The 23,032-nt window shown below is 35.8% G+C and overlaps 4 protein-coding genes across 5 annotated transcripts; all 4 read left to right on the top strand.

Annotated features, from left to right (window-relative positions):
• The first annotated feature begins 2,368 nt into the window (after nt 1-2,368).
• Nucleotides 2,369-4,884, top strand: LOC113505877 (juvenile hormone esterase-like). Its single transcript, XM_026888733.1, has 4 exons — nt 2,369-2,459; nt 2,660-2,816; nt 2,897-4,212; nt 4,433-4,884. The coding sequence occupies exons 1-4, from the start codon at nt 2,419-2,421 to the stop codon at nt 4,596-4,598; spliced, it is 1,680 nt and encodes a 559-aa protein (XP_026744534.1). The 5' UTR covers nt 2,369-2,418; the 3' UTR covers nt 4,599-4,884.
• Nucleotides 4,885-4,994: 110 nt separating this feature from the next.
• Nucleotides 4,995-9,994, top strand: LOC113505876 (esterase B1-like). Its single transcript, XM_026888732.1, has 5 exons — nt 4,995-5,446; nt 6,919-7,269; nt 7,509-7,665; nt 8,317-9,629; nt 9,712-9,994. The coding sequence occupies exons 2-5, from the start codon at nt 7,226-7,228 to the stop codon at nt 9,926-9,928; spliced, it is 1,731 nt and encodes a 576-aa protein (XP_026744533.1). The 5' UTR covers nt 4,995-5,446; nt 6,919-7,225; the 3' UTR covers nt 9,929-9,994.
• A 5,344-nt stretch (nt 9,995-15,338) lies between these two features.
• LOC113505922 (esterase B1-like) lies at nt 15,339-18,012 on the top strand. The gene is made up of 4 exons (XM_026888795.1): nt 15,339-15,444; nt 15,843-15,999; nt 16,195-17,510; nt 17,747-18,012. Exons 1-4 carry the CDS (start codon nt 15,404-15,406, stop codon nt 17,916-17,918), a joined length of 1,686 nt encoding a protein of 561 aa, XP_026744596.1. The 5' UTR covers nt 15,339-15,403; the 3' UTR covers nt 17,919-18,012.
• Nucleotides 18,013-19,444: 1,432 nt separating this feature from the next.
• LOC113505925 (juvenile hormone esterase-like) lies at nt 19,445-22,736 on the top strand. 2 transcript variants are annotated; one of them, XM_026888797.1, is made up of 4 exons: nt 19,445-19,537; nt 20,425-20,573; nt 20,962-22,271; nt 22,539-22,736. In XM_026888797.1, the coding sequence occupies exons 2-4, from the start codon at nt 20,442-20,444 to the stop codon at nt 22,702-22,704; spliced, it is 1,608 nt and encodes a 535-aa protein (XP_026744598.1). In that variant the 5' UTR covers nt 19,445-19,537; nt 20,425-20,441; the 3' UTR covers nt 22,705-22,736. The 2 variants fall into 2 exon arrangements, with proteins under 2 accessions (XP_026744598.1, XP_026744599.1); XM_026888798.1 differs by lacking the exon at nt 19,445-19,537 and adding an exon at nt 20,179-20,201.
• The last annotated feature ends 296 nt before the right edge of the window (nt 22,737-23,032 follow it).

The raw sequence follows: 23,032 nt of genomic DNA, 5'->3' as shown, positions 1-23,032 counted from the left end.
TCAGCTGCCAGCCACCTTCTTCAAATCATCGGTCCACCGTGCCGCAGGGCGTCCTACACTACGTTTGCCTAAACGTGGTCTCCACTCCAGCACGTGTCTGCTCCATCGACAGGCTGTCCGTCTACAGACATGTCCGGCCCATTTCCACTTCAGCGTGCTCATTCTGCGAGCAATATCGGTAACTTTGGTTCTCTGGCGGATGACTTCGTTACGAATTTTATCCACCAGAGATACCCCGAGCATCGCTCTCTCCATCGCACGCTGAGCAACCTTGAATTTATGTTCAAGGCCCACGGTGAGTGTCCACGTTTTAGCTCCATATGTCATTACGGGAAGGACGCACTGGTTAAAGACCCTGGTCTTAAGGGATTGTGGGATCGACGATTCAAAAATATGACGCAGCTTCCTGAATGCTGCCCAGCCCAAACGTATTCTTCTGCTCGCTTTCTTCTCGAAGTCGTGTCGCCCCAGTTGGATGGTTTGGCCAAGATATATGTATTCTAGCACAACCTGGAGAGCAGCGCCATTTACGACCACGGGTCTCGGAAGAACAAGGCCATTGTTCAATCCGAGACCCACACGTCGCGAAGAATCCAACTCCTGCAGAGATTCTGCCATGATGACTATGTCATCTGCAAATGGCAGGTGTGAGATGTACTGACCGTGAATGATGTGTTGCATATAACCAGACTTTATATAAGTAAGATTCTAGAACATTGTGACTCATAAATTTACTGACGTAAATTAATTAGACTCGGTCTGCTTTTCAAGGTCCTAGATGGACTCAAAATTAAAACTTTTCATTTATTGATTTTTTCTCTCATTGGCATTATTTACAAAGCTGGCATAATATCATTGTTGTCATTGTAATGAACCGAAAGAAATTGATATTTCGAATAAATGAGGTGGTTATATAACGCACCTTACACGCGTTAAATTATGTGACAATATTATTCCTATTAAAAAAAAAACAAAATATATTATTATAAATAATATCACAAAAAGTATTTTCTTTGATAAGAAAATGGTTTGCATAGCGGAGTAGCAAAAACGGAACACATGAAAATGCTTTTATTTTTTGTAGTAGGAGCTGTGTCATCTGCATGACACAGCTCCTACGATTTTCATCGAAACTATTATGATTATGGACCTGAAGCATTGAGCTATTTAGTTGGAAAACTTAAGGATTCTTAAAAAAAAAGCTATACATAGCAAGCTATACACATGTGAGGTGTTTTCAGATAGGTTGCCTCTTCACTATTAACTAGCTGTAGCGCCCGACTTATGGCTATAGAAAAGATATACGTTAGTGATTTCTCAAATCGGATTTAAAGTTTTGCATGCATCTTCTCCCCGTTTTTACAGAATATTTCATTACAACTCTGCTCTTCTTAATCATAGTGTGATGATAGATATTCTAAATCCTTCCCCTATAAACGCGCTATCCAACAATCACATCGGAGCAGTAGTTCCTGATTTTAGCGCATTGAACAAAAATAACTCTTCAGTTTAATAATATTAATTAAGATTGCAGATCAACGTTCTTAATGATTTAAAACACTGTAGAAGATGAAGACGTATGCCATAATTAACTATCGTGCCTCATGGTCGAAACGCACCGAGGTGAATCGAAGCGTCATATTTCTATTTTTTACTTGAGAAAAAAGCGCATACTTGCGGCTAATCTAACATGGTCGATGTATATAGATCCTTGCAAACCTGACTAAGGGTATGACTGTATTACTGAGCTTAGTGCCACCTAAGCTAGAGTTGTCATACCTGTTAAATTGTATAGTCTGTATTTGTGTTCTGAAGTCAGAAAGCAGTGCGGATGCGAGACAGTTTAATACATGGTGTATACATATGGTTAGGTCTATTCAGAGCTAACCATATGTATTACCTATATAGTATATAGCCTTCCTTGATAAATAGTCTATTCAATACAAAAATAATTTTTCAATTCGAACTAGTAGTTCCTGAGATAAGCGCGTTCAAACAAACAAACAAACAAACTTCAGCTTTATATATCAGTATAAAAGTATAGATTTAATATTATATTTTTTTTACTTAGTGGAAATCCTCATGGACTACCTCTGCCCTAGGAAAGGTGGCGAAATTAAATGTCATTGGTTTTAGACATTTGCACTCCGTTCAAGAGGGGCTAGATTTAATAAAGTAACCAATTTCTACTAGAAAAATTTTATCATTTGTAATTCGAAAAGCCGATTAAGCTATTTTTTTCATCTTTACAAAAGAACATACATACATAAATTTTGTGAATATATAACAGAATGACTGTGACTATTTAATTTAAACAAATTTTAATTAAAATAACGCGCAAGTTTTTCGTATATAATGTAATTTTCCATAGTTTTCTCGTTAGTTGAGGACAGACTTGCGGTTAGTTTTGGGTCCATTATGGGAACTCTGTCCGTGGTGGTCTGCTTTTTAGCACTATGGTAAGTAATGGTCATTGATCAATGGCTATCATGTTACTCCATGATACTCCATGATCAGTCTGATGAAAAATTTTCATTTTTTTATAGTATATATCGTGGGAATGATTCCTTATTAAATAATGGTTTACACGTATTTATGGACTAGGTGCGGTCCAAAACTAGTCATTCAATAATAATTTTAAATGTGTTTTTGTCAACAGCATACTCCAAAACGTATCCTGCGATGAAGTCTTAGTGGAGGTAGCACAGGGCTTGCTATCTGGTGAGGAGCTGGTAACAGTCACAGGGGATTCTACTTATTTTAGCTTTAAAGGCATCCCTTATGCGAAACCACCCATCGGTGAACTCAGATTCAAGGTACGTTAACATCACATTTTAATCAATAACATCACAGATTATAGGATTTGTAAGATTTATGTAATTTGTATGTGTTTTAGGCACCTGAGGAACCAGAACCATGGGAAGGAGTGAGAAATGCCAGCGCACACGGGCCTGTGTGTCCTCAAATAGATTTATTGAACAACATCTACATACCTGGTGACGAAGACTGCCTGTTCCTAAATGTTTATTCTCCTAACTTAAAACCAGAAAAGCCTTTACCAGTCATGTTCTTCATACACGGAGGTGGTTTCAAATTTGGTTCCGGAAATGTAGATTTATATGGACCTGATTTTCTAGTTCCCAAAGACGTTATTCTAGTAACTATGAACTACAGATTAGATACTTTAGGATTTCTTAATTTGGGCACTAAGGAAGTACCGGGAAACGCAGCGCTTAAAGATCAAGTTTTAGCGCTTAAGTGGGTACAAAAGAATATACATGTATTTGGTGGTGATAATCAACAAGTAACTTTATTTGGAGAAAGTGCAGGTGCGACTGCAGTTGGATATCATTTAGTTTCACCAATGTCAAAAGGCTTATTCCAAAAAGCCCTATTACAAAGTGGCGCGCCCAATCTAGATTGTTTTATAGAATATAAATCAGTAGAAAGAGCAGAAACTCTTGCTTATCTGATAAATAACAACACAGCAGTTCAAAGCGAGGACCTTCTTAGTTTTTACCAAAGTTTACCGGTAGACTCATTACTGAATCGTACAAGTTATCTTGTAGCTTCAGAAGAGATAACACATGTCATATTTAAGTTTACACCCTTCACACCAGTCGTTGAAAAAGATTTCGGGCAAGAAAGATTCATTACTAAAGACCCTTATGAATATCTTGACAGTGGTGAAGTGAACACGGTAGATTTGATGATGGGCTACAATGCAAAAGAAGCATTGCTTATGATACCGTTTTACGTTGGTCAAAACTATAGCTACATAAATCGTTATAAAAGATACCCCGAGATGTTGGTTCCCAGTAAAATATTGGTCCATTCCACATCCGATGTTGTATTAGAACTAGGTGAACGCATTAAAGATTTTTACTTTGGTAATAAAACTATTGACGAAGAAAACATGCCAGAATTTATAACATTCAACACCTTTGCAATTTTGGTATATGACGTCCATAGATTTATAAGAAGGTGGCCAAGGGTGGGAAAAGTATATTTCTACAAGTTCAATATTGTTACAAGCAGAAGTGTTTACAGTAAGTTAGGAGAACCCTACGGGATCAACGGATCCTCCCACTTTGACGATCTGTTCCATGAATTCCAGCCTACTAGCTTGAACATGACATTGACAAAAGACAGCAAAGAATATGATTTGGTGCAGATATTCCCTACAATTGTCACAAACTTTGCTAAATATGGGTGAGTTAAATATTTTGTTAATATTCATTGGAAACTACAAAAACAAATTACAATAAGTTTTTTTCGTGTGAAATGGATTTCATTTTAGTTTTTTTTTTTTTTAATACGAAATTTAGAATAATTCTCTTTTCATCATGTTTTATTGTGTCTCTTATTTCTGCAAGATTTGTTTCTTAGATTTTGATACCGATGATGTTCTAATCTCAATTTCTCTCAACAGCAATCCTTCTCCCGACTCTTCCCTGGGTTTCGAGTGGCCTCAGTTCGACACCAAGAACTTGGCCTACGTGAACATCGAACCTAGCCTCACCGTGGGTTCCGCTCCCGACGATGAACATATCCGTTTCTGGAAAACGGTCTTTGACTACGCTGGCTTTGATTTCTAGTTACAAGACTTTAATGTTAAACTTTACTTGTACTTGAAGACTAAGAATCATAGCACCATCTAAGATCAAACAGTTACCCGAATAGTTATATTTTTAAACACCAAAAAGTGTTCAACGATATAAAATTAGGATAGTTCATAGAGAATTTAATTTGTCTAGATGATTTTGATTTTTCACGTGAAAATGACCTTACAGATTAAATATAATAACGGAAGCTTTTGCTATGTTGAACGATTGAAGTATCCATTGCAATTATTTTAAAGAATGAAATAAATGTTTAAAATAAGTACTCCTATGTTTCATCAACGACACTTTATTGTTAAGTTTTACTTGATCTCATTTATGAGACTTGAGCCGAGTTGGCAAACATGGAAGGTATCTCAGACCTAAAATTAACTGAGACATTTTTAAGAGGAACATACACACCAAATTTTTCTACATAGCCACTCCATGCCTTTCAATAGCTGATAATCAGCTAGGACATTTTTTTATTTACCTAATCGTAATTAGGCAGAAAGGTGTTTTTACATTGTTATTTAACCACTCTACAAATAATGCCTATATTGCAATGACGTCACAGCAACAATAGACTAAAAAGTTGGGAACACAACGCCATCTGGTACCAGAACCTATAACTAACTACAGTTGATCGATTTGATTTATAAAACTGTTTGCTACATAAGTGGAAAGATGGCGCCAAGTGTACACATAGATATTTTTATTGCGAAGAAAAAATTCTCTGCAATGATATTTGTCGGTACACTATTCCTGTCAGATGAGTAAATAATACACTTACATTAATAATGACTGCGATCAAGTATCAAAAAATAAATCGGGCCCTGTGATATGTGAATTTCAATTTCCTTAAACAAAAGTTTTATGGCAATAATAGCATGGATTGGAGTAGAAAAGAGAGCATTCGCATTATACTCTGAATGTAACATAAAAATGGGTCGGAAGATTAAAGAAATCGTGCTTCGAGCCAATCGATTTTTTTTACTGAGGTAGTTTCATTCGTGAACAGAGAGAATAGTGCTGCCATGACCTTTTTTTTTAAATCCTGATCGGTCCTCATTAGATCACTCTTTTGTTATAATTATTCTTCTTAAATTTTAATACTGATTTTTTTATGTTCTGGTGGTTTAGGAAAAAGACAACAAGTATCTTACTAAAAAAAATATACCTATTTTTCTGACTAATTTCATTTCTGTATGTTAATCATACATGTTATATAACTCATAAAACATATTATTATGGCTTGTACCGAAACAATGGAAACTTATGTTAATTTAGAGCTTCTTTAAACATGTACGCGAATATTTTTATTGTTAAATGTCTTTTATATTTAGTATTTGTACAGTTGAATCATGTTTGGTACCGGAATTATCTGATACTAGTCGTTGCCCGCGGGCCCGCCAGCTGCAAATCGAAAATGATTGAATGGGAACATTAAATCAAATTATAACTATAGCATGTATTAATCTTGGTTCTAAACTTTCTGTGTGCTAAGTTTCGTCTAAACCCGTTCAGTGGTTTTTGCTTAAAAGAGGAACAAACATCCATACATTCATAAATCTGACTTCACGGATAGCCGAGTGGCTGAGGTCACCACGCCAAACACAGGCATTTGCGAAATCTTGTTCTGAGTCTGAGTAGTTATTGTGCATATGATTTGTATGTTTGCAAAACCCCCAGCGACACAAGAATTAAATTCATTACTGCGGGAGTCGTTTTTATAAAAGAAAAGAAATCCACACATACGAACTTTCACATTTTTATTAATGGAATTAGCAAATTAGTATTAGCTAGCTGTTGCTTGTAGTTTAGTCCGCCGAGATGTCGGTAATGGCTGCAAAATTATTATCCTCCTCTAAAAGATCAAGATGACAGGTACCTTCATAAAAAATCATCAAAATTATTCCACCCGTTTGAACGTGAAGAGTTTATAAACATACGTGCATATATTTTGACATTCATCCTCAATTTGTATAAGTGCGATTAAGTAGATACGATACACGTGTGATTAAGTATGTAGATATGTAACACTGTCGCTCTGATAGCCAATGGCCACCTTCCCTTTTTACCACCACTTTTACAGACTCTTTACAGAATTCAGATCATCCTGTGGCCTATTTCAGGGTCTACCGTATAAAATTACTAAAAAATGTATTAAAATCAAAAATCAAAATTTATTACAAATACAAAAATAACTATAATTACATACAACTTACTAGCATATATAAGTTTTTAAAGAAATTCTTTACCAACACTTATATTATGGATTCTGTCTGAAGGTCACATAGGATCTGTGTCTATGCAGGCCTTTAAAGAAGACGATCTCGCCTTTTGAAGCTATCTTATGAATCAAAACATATGACATAATACATACGAAGAGCAGTTAAAATTAATATTCAACACCACATTAAAAGGTATGTGCAAAGAAACATTTCAATAATGGGATTCAATGAAACAGAATACGGCCTGAAATAATATTGGTTTACCACAAGCACAAGTTTTTTGAATTTCAAATTAATGAGGACAATAACTAGACCTACTATAAATTAGGAAGATTTTAAAATTTACATTTACTTGCTGATTGGTAAGGGCAGTCGGCATCACCTATCATCATGATGTCAACTACAGTGTTTTTGATACAGATTTTAATTCTCTGGTAAGTATTCCATACTTTTGTCTTTTTTTATGACCTATAATATTTATAGGTACAGTGTTAGTATTCCTATAAAAAATGATAAGATTAATTTCTTGTCCCTAAGATGAAATATGGTTCCCTATTATATGCTTGTATATCAGCATGTTATTACTAAGCAATTGTTTCTCAAAACAAATTCAAACGTAGATATTTTCATTTATATTTGCGATAATCACTATCATCTCTATCTTCATTTACAGCAGTGTACCTGGCATCTTCAGCGAGGACATTATAGTGGAAATAGCTCAGGGTAAACTGTCCGGTTCACAAGAGACAGCCATCGTTAGCGGCACACCATTCTACAGTTTCAAGGGGATCCCTTACGCGAAGCCACCAGTAGGCGAACTAAGATTTAAGGTACCGCTGTTATTTAGACACTTATCGCTGTTAAATAATCTTAATCTGACGTTAATTTAAGGAAATATTACAACCTAACTACTTTATAGAATAGACGCATTTTTGTAGAAACTAAATTTCTGTATGATTTGTGTAATAACAAGTACGACTGCTCAGAGTTAACTAATAAATTGTGTTATATAGTACCTAGAACTGTAATGCGGCTCGAGGATGCCCGCTATTTGCAGTGAGTTCTTGTCGCACCAACGCGGGAGTCCGCGCACCTCTAAGACGTTTGGCAAAAAAATTATAATTCCCTTTTCTCGGACCTAGACTTGTTCTCTTTGTCATCTAACAAAATTCGCACTGAGTTGCATAAAATGTTCGAAATAGCAGAAGACTAACCTATTTTCATAAATACATAGATCAGAATATAAATTTTAGTACTATAATTGTATGATTTACTAATTTGTATGATTATTTAGTAATGGTGTACTCGTGCGCATCTTTTCAATTTGAATATATAACCTGTGGATAACGTAGTTAGTTACGCACTGATATATCTAGATTGTAAGCTTATGTTAACTATGTATAGTGCGCAATTGATGGTTTTCCTGAATAAATGAAAAAAAAAAAATAATGTTAAACATTTACAATACTGATATTTTACAGGCTCCTGTAGAGGCTGATTCATGGGAAGGTGTAAGAGATGCCACAGTGCACGGAAACGTGTGTCCTCAATTTAATCCAATTACCGCAGTCTACACGCCTGGTAGCGAAGATTGTTTGTTCCTCAATGTTTACTCACCAAACCTGAACGGTTCCCTACCGGTAATAGTATGGATTCACGGAGGAGCATTCTTATTTGGCTCTGGTAACGACGACTTGTATGGCCCTGATTTTCTAATCAGTAAAGATGTAGTTGTAGTCTCATTCAACTATAGACTAGAAGCATTAGGATTCCTCTGCCTTGACACAGAAGACGTTCCCGGTAACGCTGCTTTGAAAGATCAAGTTTTAGCTCTCAAGTGGGTGCAACAGAACATTGCTAAGTTTGGAGGAAATCCCAAGGAAGTGACAGTCATGGGAGGTACTGCCGGAGGAGCTTCTGTCGCCTACCATATCATTTCTCCATTGTCTAAAGGTTTATTCAAGCGAGCTATTTCATCGAGTGGAGCTCCTGCTTGCGATTGTCTCTATCCTTACGAACCTAAGAAGAGGGCATTCCAACTTGGAAAACTGTTGAGACCAAATCAGACGGAAATAAAAGACACAGAAGAACTTCTCACTTTCTTACAAAGCGTGCCTTACGACCAATTAGTTAATGTGCAGCCCAGAATTCTAACATCAGAATCAGTTTCAAACGTTCTTCTGAAATTACAATATTTCACACCAGTAGTAGAAAAAGACTTCGGAAAAAACAAAAACTTTATCACAAAAGATCCTTACGACTCACTTAAAGGTCAGAATTTCAACGACGTCGATGTTATGTTCAGTTACAGCAGCGGGGAGGCCACTTTGTTGACAGAACTTCTTGAGACATCATACATAGACCTGTACAACACTTATCGTGAAATGTTCGTCCCCAGCAAATGGATAGTCAGCTTGGAGCCAGAAGTTAACCTAGAACTGGCTGATCTCATCGTTGACTTCTACTTCGGCAACAAATCAATCATTACCACCGAAGTTATTCCAGAATTTATTCATTATGACAGCATAGTAGGTCTTGCTTATGACATCCAAGCTTTCTTTAGACAAGTATCTGACCGTCTAGGAACATATTTCTTCAAATTCTCGTACTTTTCAAGCAGAAACCAGTACGGCCAAGCCGGACTCAAATATGGTCTCCGTTATGCATCACACTTTGACATTGAGTTTTACTTGTTCAACCCAAAATCACTAAACTTGACACTCGAAGAAAATACTGAAGAATACACGATGGTGCAGAACATTACAACAGCTGTTACTAATTTCGCCAAATATGGGTAAAGATTATTTGAACATCACGCATTTTGTCTGATTATTTAAACTATGTAGGATAGGACTTATGTTGTTGTCTTTTTTCAGAGAGCCAAGTCCTAGTGGATCGCTCGGAGTGGACTGGCCTAAGTTCACTAAAAAGAGCTTGGCCTACGTGAACTTCGGCACCACTCTGGAGTCAAGCAAAGGTGCTGATGAAAAAGATATGAAATTCTGGCAAGGTCTCTACGATCACGTCAAGAAGATTAAGGGTCTCTCTTCAGGATGGAGGTCTGTTCTTTCCTTTTTCGAGAGATTTTGGTAATAATCATTAAGTCTAATATTAATTTATGGATAAATTATGTCCGAAATAAAAATGTAAACCAGTTAATAATGTTATTTTATTTTTATCTGCTAAGTGACTATGTGCTGATGTTTTAGCCATGTTTTGTAGCGGCAGAAACACTACACGCCGCTTTTTCAGTTTAGCTATAGATGTTATAGCTTTTATTTATTTATTTCCTAAGTTGATCATGTTTGCTACAGTATAGCTATAAAAAAATAAATACACAAATCCTCAAATTTAAAACGTAATTTATCGGCTGCTACTTGCAAAGGAGAAAATATATGTTTTAAGACTGATGTGTTTTACTTTGAGTACTACATTCTCACAGTCATAGCAAATACTATACTACTAATAAATATATTACACGGACAAAGTCGGGCAGCATTCAATACAACTCTTGAATTTTAATTTCTTAAAATGTACACAATTGGCAATCATTCTTTTATGGAAAACAAAGACGAGAAAAGCAGAATCTATACATATAATAATATTACATAAATTTTAATTTTTGAATATGTAATTATTATAATTATTCAATAATTCCAGACAATATATGATTATTCAATAAGAATTTTAATGATACTAAAATGGTTTTTATGAAATGATTTAATGAAAAAAATTTATAACATTTTGTAAATTCCTATTATTTTTTAACAGTTTTTACTGAACCCCCAGTCTCTGTCAGATTCGCGCGTTACCGGTTTTATTCTTTTGCATTAAAATTTGTCATTAAAATTTATCAAGATACTAGCTGTTAAGATATAAGTTATATTTATATCTGCCCTATTTTTTTTTCACATTTTCCATTGTATCTTCCAAGAATTTTTCAATTTGGAACAGTAGTTCCTGAGATTAGCGCGTTGCAACAAACAAACTCTCCAGCTTCATATACGTATAGATATAGATTATATCAAAATATACGTGAACAATATGAAAGTCAAACATTGCTGTTGAGAGATTAAAAGTAAACTTCTCAGAACCTTAGAAGAAGATACACATCATAAACTAACAAATATTAACAAAAATAACAATGAGGTTGAACTTCATAATAATGGTTAGTTTTTTGCGTACATCGCACCCAATTTGGGACAAAATTATAAACGCGGAAGTTTATTTGCTACATTTTTACGGGAAAACCACTGGAAAGTGCCTGAAAGCGGCCTATTTGAAATAAAACTTTTGACTTTGATTTTCGACAAATTTAGCAACCAGATAGTTTTTATTCTGAGTTAACACATAGGATAGCTTTCATCGACTTTACATTCTCGTGAGATATTTTTTTGTAGTAAAAAGTATACATCCGTATTTCAGCAAATTAAGCTATTTGGCGATTAGGTGTGTTATATACTTAGACACTATCTAGCAAATTACTTACAGTTCCTTATATAGATTGACACGGTGCCGCGTCGGGGCCTTATTACTAAATCTATACTAATATATAAAGCTGAAGAGTTTGTTTGTTTGTTTGAACGCGCTAATCTCAGGAACTACTGGTCCAAATTGAAAAATATTTTTGTGTTGAATAGACCATTTATCGAGGAAGGCTTTAGGCTATAAACCATCACGCTGCGACTAATAGGAGCGAAGATACAATGGAAATTGTGAAAAAAACAGGGCTGGTATAAATCATAACTTATATCTTCTACCCACGGGGACGAAGTCGCGGGCAACAGCTAGTACCTAATATATCAAAAATATGAAAATAATCGTATCAGTAGTTATATCCCCAACTGACATAGCTTTGTAACTTCCTTCGGCTGTTCCTGTCTGGCTGTCGATACTGCTGAGTTGGATGGTTTTTGATAGAGTCTTCTATATACATTAGATAAAAGATTACAAAAAGACACGTTGAATTGTGGGCCCTGGCTGTTATTCATAAATCTTTGAGAGTCGTTACGGGAAGTCAGAAGCAATCATAAGCAAATTGAAACAGTTTCAAAATTTTAGATAATAAAACTTTATTGTAAACACAAGATAAACACATACACATTGAAATAAATAAGCACTTTGACTAAACCTCTTATAATACTATTCTTAAAATTTCCTGAGAGTTTTCCTGCCTGAGATTCGAAACATGTGAGTTCGATGATAATTTAGGTAATTTGAATACTTTCAATTGTTTTCTTTATTCCATTTAAAACTATATTCCACTCTACGGAATTTAATCCTTGTGCGATTGGTTTCAAACACATTCAAATCACATGCCAAAGACACTTAAATTTCAAGAAAGCGTTCGTGGAATACGCGGGGATTGTACCCTCACAGTGGGTTTCCGTGCAGTCATTCTACTTTGTCCGGTGTTGACCACAGGTGACCTGATGAAGTATCTATTACCATCTGATGCATGAGTGGATAAAATGGTAATGATATCCATCTGGTTTCGGCCACCGTGGCTAGTGTCTAGTGACTATCCATCTACAAAAGATATATTATTGTGCATAAGCGTGTGAGCAAAAATGGCTACAATCTATGTTCTCTTGCACTATTGCCTGACAACTTAAAAATCAATCTCTGTCTATGCTTGGATGTTGCACCAACTGCTGCCGAGACAGAATGCCGAAACTGTATGTCGTTTTCGGACGGCCATACTAACCAATAAATCGACACGTTTTAGTTGTTATTTTGTCGAAAATAAACATTGATTTATGGGAAGTAGCTTTGATTTATGGGAAAGCAGCGAGGTAAGGAATAAAATACCCTATGAACAGCACTTCGTCAAGAAACATTTTTTTTTACGAAATTTAGGTGAACCGTTAAAAGATGTCTATTCTACAAAATAAAACTAACATCTTCATCAATCCATCAAGCAACTGTTAAAATTATGACAGTTCTTTCAGAACCTAAAAAAAGGAACAAATCGTCAAAAATTCCGTACAGCATCTTTTACGCCCCATATTATAATCTTTTTCAATGTTCTGCCTTGTGGATATTATTTTTTAGAAATATTGTCGTAATTAAATAAAAAATCATAGGAGAAATTCCCGACTACTTTGAATCGACTGCCCGTCGCACGAAATGCTCACACCACTATTCTGCTGTTACAAAAACACTCCACAGTGAACACTTCCACATCAAGTCATGATCGTCGCCTACATCCATCTAAGAAGTACAATTTGATGCTAAACACACTTGTGCACACCAAGAGCACCAATACTTAATCTATATTTTTGTGTGGGGTTTAAAAAAAGAGACATATTGATATCGGTTTAAAATAAAATATAAATACTTTTCGATATTAAAAGACTTTAATAAAAAAAATACCTACCTCTTTAATGGAAACTATACTCTAATTGTTACATTTTAAAACTTTTTTGAACTAATTATTATTAATACAAAATAAAAATTATAATATTTACAAAGCGTCAAAAAGACATCTTCATTCCCGCTCAAGTTGTGAAACGTACCCAGAAGACTGACACCATTTACAATAAAATACAAATACAATGCCACTAATTCATTGAGGATACATTAGTTAGGTTCTTGCACTACACAGACTCCGTTGGCTTGGCCACGTTGAAAGGAGAAGATTGCGGTGCTAAGAGAGCGCATCAGGTTCAACCAAAAACTTGTTATTATGTATTCGGTGAAACGTGTTGGGTGAAGTAAAATATTTAGCAAATGACACTTCGACTTTCCACATTCGAAATGAAATTATGTCAAACAATGCATTAGACAAACATAACTTTAAACACTAATTTTCGTTAAAATGGAATTCTGTCAAAAGTATTTCGGTATATTAATAGGTTCCTACAAATGAAACACGACTATTTTGGCTCGCTTATTTTGTGACTTCCGATTACAAGAGATCAGTATCAAAGACGAAGAGTCTGGTGCAACAAAAATTATGAAAGAAAAAAATAATATATGAAACAAACAAAAACAACAAACTGCGAATGAATATTACAAACCTTACTAACAACTTGCTGACAGACGTTAAGTGTTAAAAGACGTTTTACTCAATCAATATAATGTGCATTTAAAATATTTGACAAACTTTTCAAACACACGAGTTTTGATGATATAAATTTACTCTTGAACTTGCACAGTAGGTGATGTTGGGTGCATTTTATAAATAAATATCACAGCTTCAATGTTCCGGAAGGCATGTTATGAAGAGGGTCCTGCGCCTCGCATATCTCCGATTTTGACGGATTGCCGTCCCATTGGGCTATAAGAGCAAGGGAACAGAGCCCGCTTCTACATTGGCGCATACGCTTGTGCACTATAATATATGTCTTGAACATAATTACAATAAATTGAAAAACTCATTGGGATTCCTAGGTATTTGAATAAAAATCAATGTTACAAAAAAAAAACATTTTTTCCCCTTTTGAAATCGAGAGCACCCTCGTTATTACGAAGTCCAGTAGCTGTAATCATAGGACTTTAATATCCAAAGAGTAGTTATCCCATTTAAGTACACTGTGCAGAAGCCAAGTGATTGAGGTCAACGTGACGTGTGGCAGTTTCGATCCCCACGTAGGACAAGTATTTGTGTTAGCAATTAGCATTGTATAGCATTTGTAATCCAGGAATACTAGTCTTGAGTCTAGGTCTTTGTGCGTGTGTCTTGAAAGTTTTTAAATCTCCACATTAAAATATACTGGTAGCCATCAGCGGAGATTCCAGTGGTCTACCAGATAATTTCATTCAAAATCAAAATCAAAATCAAAATTCATTTATTCAAATTAGGCTACTAAGTAGCACTTTTTGAAGGTCATTTACATTGGACAGCACCCTGTTTCGCCCACCCATCACCGCTTCCTAAGTGCTTTTGCTGTGAGAGAAGAAACGGCGCAACAAACTCCCCAGCAGCAAGTTGTCATTCCGTTTACATAAATAGCTTTATTTAATCCCTTACATGAGTTATTGTGGTATACGCACTTATTTATTTATTAGTAATGTCTTTTACCTTGTCTTGTCTTTCACCGCAATAGGCGGCTCTTGCATCTAGCATCTTCCTCCAAGTCATTCCAGATGTCTCTGTTTTTTGCATGTCTAGGCTACAAATTTCCAGACAGATTTTGTACGATGTCGTCACTCGTCGTACCAAGTCGATATTATTTGTAACCATCTTTCATCCCTAGCTCTCTGAATATAGCCTGCCCATTTCCTTTTTAGCGTCAGAACCAGCAGTCATTATGTCACCGCTAAAATAGTAAACATGAACTTAAATATAGACACAATGTTTCGCCTGATAGCATTGGTCACGGCGTAGCCGGATCGAACCAATAGTATATATTTAATTGCAGCCTGAATCTATATTTGGTTTACCATTTTGTTTATTTTAATAAAATTCGCCTACATTGAGGCAAGCTGCTAAAATATTTGAACTAGTTTCCATCCATTAATTTCCAAAAAATAAATAACCATTTCAAATAATAGTAGTATAAAAGCAGCTCCAGAAGTAGTTATTTCATCAGCACCGGCACTGTCACCACGACATCGGCCAAGATGAGGGTCACCGGAGTTATTATCAGTTTTTTCATCTGCTGGTATGTAACCAAACATATTTTCAAAACTACTGTAGTTGTAATTTTAGTAATAGCTTAATTATAATTTACAAAAGATATTATTAATCAATGTTCATCCCTCGTTTTCACAATAAACGTCCAAAATTTGCAATTTTGAAAAAATCTGAATACCTCTCCGTGTCGAGGTGCAAAAGTCCGGGAGACAGTCCATGAGCCAGTCCGGGAGCCCTAAGTTCTGGATTAACCATTCCTTTTAAATATATTTTGGTTTCATTGATTGAACGAATATTAAAAATTAAACCATATATTACCATACATATATTTTTTACATTTCTATGTCTATTTCAGTTCCTATTTACTCCTTGTCAGCAATCACAGAACATTAGAATTTTTATTTAATTTCCCATTATTGATTTCAGCGCTTTACCCAGCATTTTCTGCGATGACTACATAGTGGAGGTCAAGCAGGGCCAGCTGGCTGGTCTACTGGAGAAGGATATCACAGGAGATTATGACTTCTACAGCTTTAGAGGCATCCCTTACGCGAAACCACCTGTCGGCAAACTTAGATTCAAGGTAAACAAAAAAACTTTCAACTTCAAAATTATTAAACAAAAGAATATATGAGAAGTGATTATGACTTAGTGGAAATGACAATATCCTCACAATGATTGTCTAGACGTGGATTCATTATGAATCCTATCCGAATAAATCTTTATTTAATAAATAATCATCCGAATTAACTGAAGATAACATTTTGGTATATTACAGGCACCTCAAGAGGCTGATTCGTGGTCTGGGGTAAGAGATGCATCGCAGCACGGAAATGTGTGTCCTCAATTTAACCCGATCAGTAACCAATACAATTATGGCAGCGAAGACTGTTTGTTCCTTAACGTTTACACACCAACCCTCAACACCACTGAGTCTCTGCCAGTATTGGTCTACATTCACGGTGGTGCGTATCTGTTCGGCGATGGTAATGACAACTTATACAGACCGGATTTCCTTGTCTCTAAAGATGTAGTAGTGGTCACATTAAACTACAGACTGGAAACATTAGGATTCTTATCTTTGGGAACAGAAGAGGTTCCTGGTAACGCTGCATTGAAAGATCAAGTTTTAGCTCTTAAGTGGGTTCAAGAGAACATTGCTAAGTTTGGAGGCAATCCCAAGGAAGTGACAATCCTGGGAGGCACTGCTGGAGGATCTTCTGTTGCTTACCACATCATTTCACCGATGGCTAAAGGATTGTTCAAAAGAGCTATTTCTATGAGTGGAGCTCCATCTTGTGACTGGGCTAGCACTTATCACCCTGAAGAGAGAGGCTTCCAGCTTGCCAAAATGCTGCGCGGTGATGAAAAAGAAATCACTGATAAGACTGAACTTCTTGAATACTTGCAAGGTGTGCCACCCGAACAGTTGATTAATGTTCAGCCACGAGTTTTGGCATCAGAAAAAGTCAGGAACGTTTTATTCAAAATGGAATACTTCACGCCAATCATCGAAATAGATTTTGGCAAAAATGAAAACTTCATCACCAAGGATCCATTCAAATCCCTTACAAAAGAAGACGTTAATGACGTTGAAGTTATGTTCAGTTACAACGGCCAAGAAGCTCTCTTGCTAGTCGACCTCTACAATGCGTCCTTGATATCACAATACTACACTTACGATGAAATGTTTGTGCCAGACAAACTTGCGCACAATATTTTACCAAGTCAGAACTTAGAGATCGCCGAAGAGATCGTCAAGTACTACTTCGGAGACAAAAAAGTGAGCAATGAAAACATCGCTGAATTCATTAACTACGCCAGCTTCGCTAGCATTAACTACGATGTCCAGAGATTCTTTAGAAAAATCTCCAAATTCGTGAAATCTTACTTCTTCAAATTCTCTTACTTCACATCAAGAAACGTCTACGGTAGTGCCGGCAGCAAATACGGCCTCGGACAAACTTCCCACTTCGATGAAGTATTCTACCTGTTCCATTCCAAAGACCTTAACCTCCCTGTAGACAAGAACAGCAAGGAATACGAGCTGATACAGACCATAACCACTGCCATCACCAACTTCGCTAAATACGGGTAAGCTATACAAATATAATATGATAGTAGGTACGCATAATATTATAGGCTATTAGACAAACTTAAAATTTGCTTTACTTTTTCGATGTTTATGATTATTGAATAATTTTTAACAGGTTACCCTCTTGATTAACAATTAATTCGATTTAAATTAATCGATGCTTCAGTTTCCTCTGCACTTTAGCTATTCTGTAAAGGCCATGCATGTGTTACAATGTTTCTATCTTTATTTCCAGAAACCCGAGCCCAAGCGAATCCTCAATTGGAATCACCTGGTCCGAGTACAACACCGACACCAAGTACTACGTGGACTTCACCAACGATGCTCTGGTCGTCGGCCAAGATGCTGATGGCAAAGACATCGACTTCTGGGAAAGCATCTTCACTCGCGTCGGTATCAAATTCTAAGTCAATGGATGATTGTCTTACAGTTAACGAAAAGCTGGCATTGAAAATTTTACATGGATCTATTTTATTTTTATTAAATTATGTTTTCATGTAATTTATGTTTATTTTTCGTATTTTTTTTTTCTTTGCCCGTACGCAATATTTGTTAACGTTTCAGGTTATTTCTTATTTTGTTGCTTTGTCACCCAACTATATTTTAATGATATAAGTAATCATTGTTTCAAAAGAAAGTTTTCGGATACCCTACTTTATATTTCAAATATTTTACTTATTCATACTTACATACTCAATAATTCATAAAACACAGATTATAATCATTCAGTAAGTAAATCATTTTGCATTTAAATAAGTAGCTTGTGTTTTTCCTATTTTCTGAGGGTAATAAATAGTAACTAGGCACTTTTATAAAATCTAGTTTGTTTCACTGCGTCAGTGAAAGCAAGGGCCACTTTCTCGTCATAACATTAATTTAGCGACGGCGAAGTGTAACCAGACTTTTCTAAAAAACAAGTTATTTCAATGAATGACAGATATTTATACTAAAAATATATAATACTAGCCCAGTGTTAGGCACAAGCCTTTTCCAAAATTGATCACGCTAGCTCAATGCAGGTTGGCAATTAATGACTCCGTGAGATGCCAATATTTAGAATCTAGGTTCCCGCACGCAAAAATTACTTGCCTGCGTTGGGATCTAACGTGCGTATCGTGCATACTAAATCCGTAAAAACGACCGCAAGGTCACCGCGAAAAAACATAAACACAAATGTTTCATGATAAAAAAAGACAAATACAAACGTTATATTCGACCAAAAGTCATATTCAAGGTCACACTCATTCAACGTTTATCAACTTCAAATGAATGGTTACATAACAAATTGACAATGCGTCTCAACAAAATGGACCTACTTATGCAAAGCGGAACCAACAATACAGATAAAAGAAGCCGATACTATAAGAAAATGTTATAGAAATAAAAATCTTTGCTATGAAACGTCGTATTAAAATATTATATTCTATGAAGTCAAGAAAAAAATCTTGAAAATAATTTAAATTCACGAAGTAATTTAACAAACTCCAAAGAAAACATTTCGTTCAGTAAAAAATGATAGACCATTATAATTCTTACTGTGTCGCTAAAAGCTGCATTTTCAGAATCTTGCGCACTAACTCCTTTATAAATAAATAAATAAATGCGGACAACATCACATACATTGTTCTGAACCCAAAGTAAGTTGCTAAAGCACTTGTGTTATGGAATTCTGATACAACGAAGGCACCACAAACACCCAGACCCGAGACAATGTAGAAATGTGAATTTTTACATATAATTTTTACATATATACCCGACCGGGGATCGAACCCGGGACCTCAGAGCGAGCGTTACCTTGAAACCGGTGTGTACGCCACTCGACTACGGAGATGTTGACTGGTTTATATTCCATAAATATTTTCAAATAACTCTTACATATCTATTATGGTAGATAAAAATAGTATATACTATATATATAATCGGAATGTTGACCGCAGCCCGCCGGCCGGCGTCTGTCATTCATTAGCATTAGTTCGCGTCCAAGCGCTCACGGCCGCGAGTCGTGTCAACATCAACAGTGGCACAGGTATGTGTTATGTTACGTTTTTAATTTGAGGCATCTATTATAAACATTCGAATTAGATAGTTCCGTAAAATAAGTCTTGGCCAGTCTTTTTTAAATATTTTTGCCGTTTCCGACAAAGTCTATAAATGTTACCAGCCATTTAATTTCTAAGACATTCACAGCATTGCTAATAAAGAATCGAGTTTTAAAATAATGAAAGACTCGCTTTCGAGAAGAAGTAATTTGCTGTGTGCAAATATTTTTTTTCTTTTTCAATTTTGTCGTAATTGTGGTAGTTTTGATTTTCGTTACTTTTGAACACTATGTAGATATTTCATCATCATAATAGCTTATTTGTACACTCGTTGTATCATTTGTTATGCAGATTAAGTCAGGCTGGCAGTCCGGAGGGATATCCAACCAAGACTTTCAAAGCCATGATGTTTTTCCATCATTTAATTTTGAAAATGAATTGGAGTCAAAGTCCATTATTGCATAACCCATAAGAGGGCAAAGTACAATATTATTAAGCTTGTCATAAACGACATGACTTGTTGATTGTTGTTAAGAAGATTACAAGCCGTATTTGTTTTTGTGATAAGATAAAACAGCGTATGATCTTAGCTATATTTAGTGTTTTATCAAATGATGATAAACAAAGAAATATAGTGCAAGCGTGGTGTAGGTAAGACGTGTTATACTCTTAATAATGATTGTTTCATAAATTAAATTAACATCTGCACTGGTCCAAAAAAAACTCTGAATTACAACGGATCAACCAAATTCCATCGGGATTTCTCGTTCCATTATTCCAATTTCCGAAATAGTTTGTAACATAAAAACCGGCTTTGTTCTGTCCTATTTCAAGACTCATTTTAAATGTGATAAAACATGTTTATTCTCAACAGAGTGAGAAAAGAAGAAAATGGTTGAAGTCAAAGTACAGCAAGGCGTGCTGTCTGGTGAGCAGCTGACGACGGATCCTGATGGTACCCCGTACTACAGCTTCAAAGGCATCCCGTACGCTCAGCCTCCCCTAGGAAAACTCAGATTCAAGGTAAGTTTTATTCTAGCAGTATAATATTATACAAAGCCACTAATTAAAGCAATCAGAGAATCTCCATCAACAACAAATACGGTTTATTATTATTTGCGCAATGTAACACCGTTTCTCATATTAAATAATTATGGAACAGGTTCCTCTATATATTTTTATTAAAACAACAAGGAACATGTTTGTGATATAATTTTTAAGAAAAATAAACATTCTTAAAATACAACGAAAACACACCACAAACAAGGTCAAACCAAGCAAAAAATAGTAATGTTTTTAAAGCACATATTTATTTATACACCTAACATATTTCTGCCAAAATTTATCAATATGCCTACTTTTCTATCCTTGATAGCAATTAAGAAAATTCTAATTCATAATTTACTTTCAGGCTCCACAACCACCATTACCATGGGACGGTGTCAGAAAAGCAACTGAACACGGCCCCAAATGTCCACAAAGAGATATTTTTACCGACTTGTTGATACCTGGCAGTGAAGACTGCCTGTACTTGAATGTATACAGTCCGGATATCAAACCTGCTTCACCATTACCCGTTATGGTGTTCATACATGGAGGCGGCTTCAAAAGCGGATCGGGCAATGATGACCACTACGGCCCAGATTTCCTTGTTAATCAGGGAGTCATTCTTGTTACAATAAACTACAGATTAGAAGCATTAGGCTTTCTGTGCTTGGACTCTGAAGAGGTACCTGGAAACGCAGGGATGAAAGATCAAGTGGCTGCTTTGCGCTGGGTGAGAGATAACATATCAAGCTTTGGAGGAGATCCTAACAATGTCACAATATTTGGTGAGAGTGCCGGCGGTGCATCTACTTGTTTTCATGTAATCTCACCAATGTCTAAAGGACTTTTTAAGAAAGCTATTGCCATGAGCGGTGTTCCAATTTGTGACTGGGCAACACCATTTGCTCCGCAAAAACGAGCATTTGTATTTGGCAGACAATTGGGTTTGGACACTAAGGACCCAAAAGAACTATTAGATTACTTGCAAAGCCTTCCAGTTGAAAAATTATACGACACAGATCCTACTGTACTGTCATTTGAGAAAATTCATGAAAACAAATTGAAGTTTTATCATTTTACTCCAGTCGTCGAAAAAGATTTTGGAACCGAGCAGTTTTTGACTGAAGATCCTTTGGTAGCCTTGAAAAACAAAAGAATAAACGATGTTGATGTGGTCGTAGGATATACAAACGACGAAACTCTGATCGCCATCAATTTCTTCGAGCACTCACTACTTGAGTCTTACATTCAACATAAGGAACTGGTAGTACCTAGAAAGATCTTGAATAAATGCACACCTGAAATAATCTTAGAAGTAGCAGAAAAAATTCACGATCACTACTTTAGAGAGTCAAAAATAAGTTTAGAGAATATGCGTCAAGTGCTAAATTTCTCTAACGATGCTTATTTCTTTGCTGATATTAACAGGTTTATGTACCATTTGACAAATGTCGGTGGTAACAAAAGATACTTGTACAAGTTCTCCAGTGTGTCAGGGAGAAATGTTTACGGGAATATGGGAAGCAAGTACGGGATCCAAGGAGTATCCCACTTAGATGACTTAATGTATTTGTTCAACGGCAAGATTTACACATTGAACGTTGAGAAGAATAGTAGAGAACATCAACTGATCAAACAGGCGTGCACTGTTTTCACAAACTTCGCAAAATATGGGTAAGTTGAACAGAGTCATAATTGAATATAGTCGTAACGAGGAGATAAGATAACATTAAAAAACTTCAACTCTACTGCCAAGGTCACAAAACTCGTATTCATATACTTATGTCGTATATTTAGTACTTAATTAATTTTAAAAATATAATAATGCAAATACTGCGAATTTTCCCAATTAACGAAAATCAATTTTAAGCAATGCAAGACAGAAGTGAGTCTTGATTCCAACGTATTGAATGGACTCCATGATATATTTCATGTTTCCAGTCATCCGACACCAGATGGCACGCTGGGCGCCGTGTGGCCGGAGTACGACAACAACAGCAAGCGCTACGTGGACATAGGAGACAGTCTGACGGTCGCCAGCAACCCTGATGCTGAAGCTGTCAAATTCTGGAAGAGCATTTACGAATTTGCTGGTATCGAATGGTAGATCGAAGCAAATAAAATTGAATTTGAACCTACCATCCGATACGTCCATTGCCTGTTTAGACCTCTTACCCAATTTTGTATGTGTTTCAAAAGGTAAATCAACTTAGTGTGACTTTTTCTGATGGCTCAGTTTAAAAATAACGCGACACTGAAAAAAATGTAAAACAACAACAAAGATTACTATGCCAAATATAATGTATTTTATGTTAGGTGTTTGTTTAAAAAAGACGTCCCGATTGTTAACCTTTCTAAATACCTTAACAAAGGTAGTATAAATGACTTGTTACAAGTCAGCAATTAAAACTGGATGGTTTAACCAGCAGATACTG

Source organism: Trichoplusia ni, chromosome 27 (genome assembly GCF_003590095.1).
Source record: "Trichoplusia ni isolate ovarian cell line Hi5 chromosome 27, tn1, whole genome shotgun sequence".
NCBI classification, from domain to species: domain Eukaryota; kingdom Metazoa; phylum Arthropoda; class Insecta; order Lepidoptera; family Noctuidae; genus Trichoplusia; species Trichoplusia ni.
The sequence above is the reverse complement of the archived record's forward strand: the minus strand, read 5'-3'. Positions and strand labels throughout refer to the sequence as shown.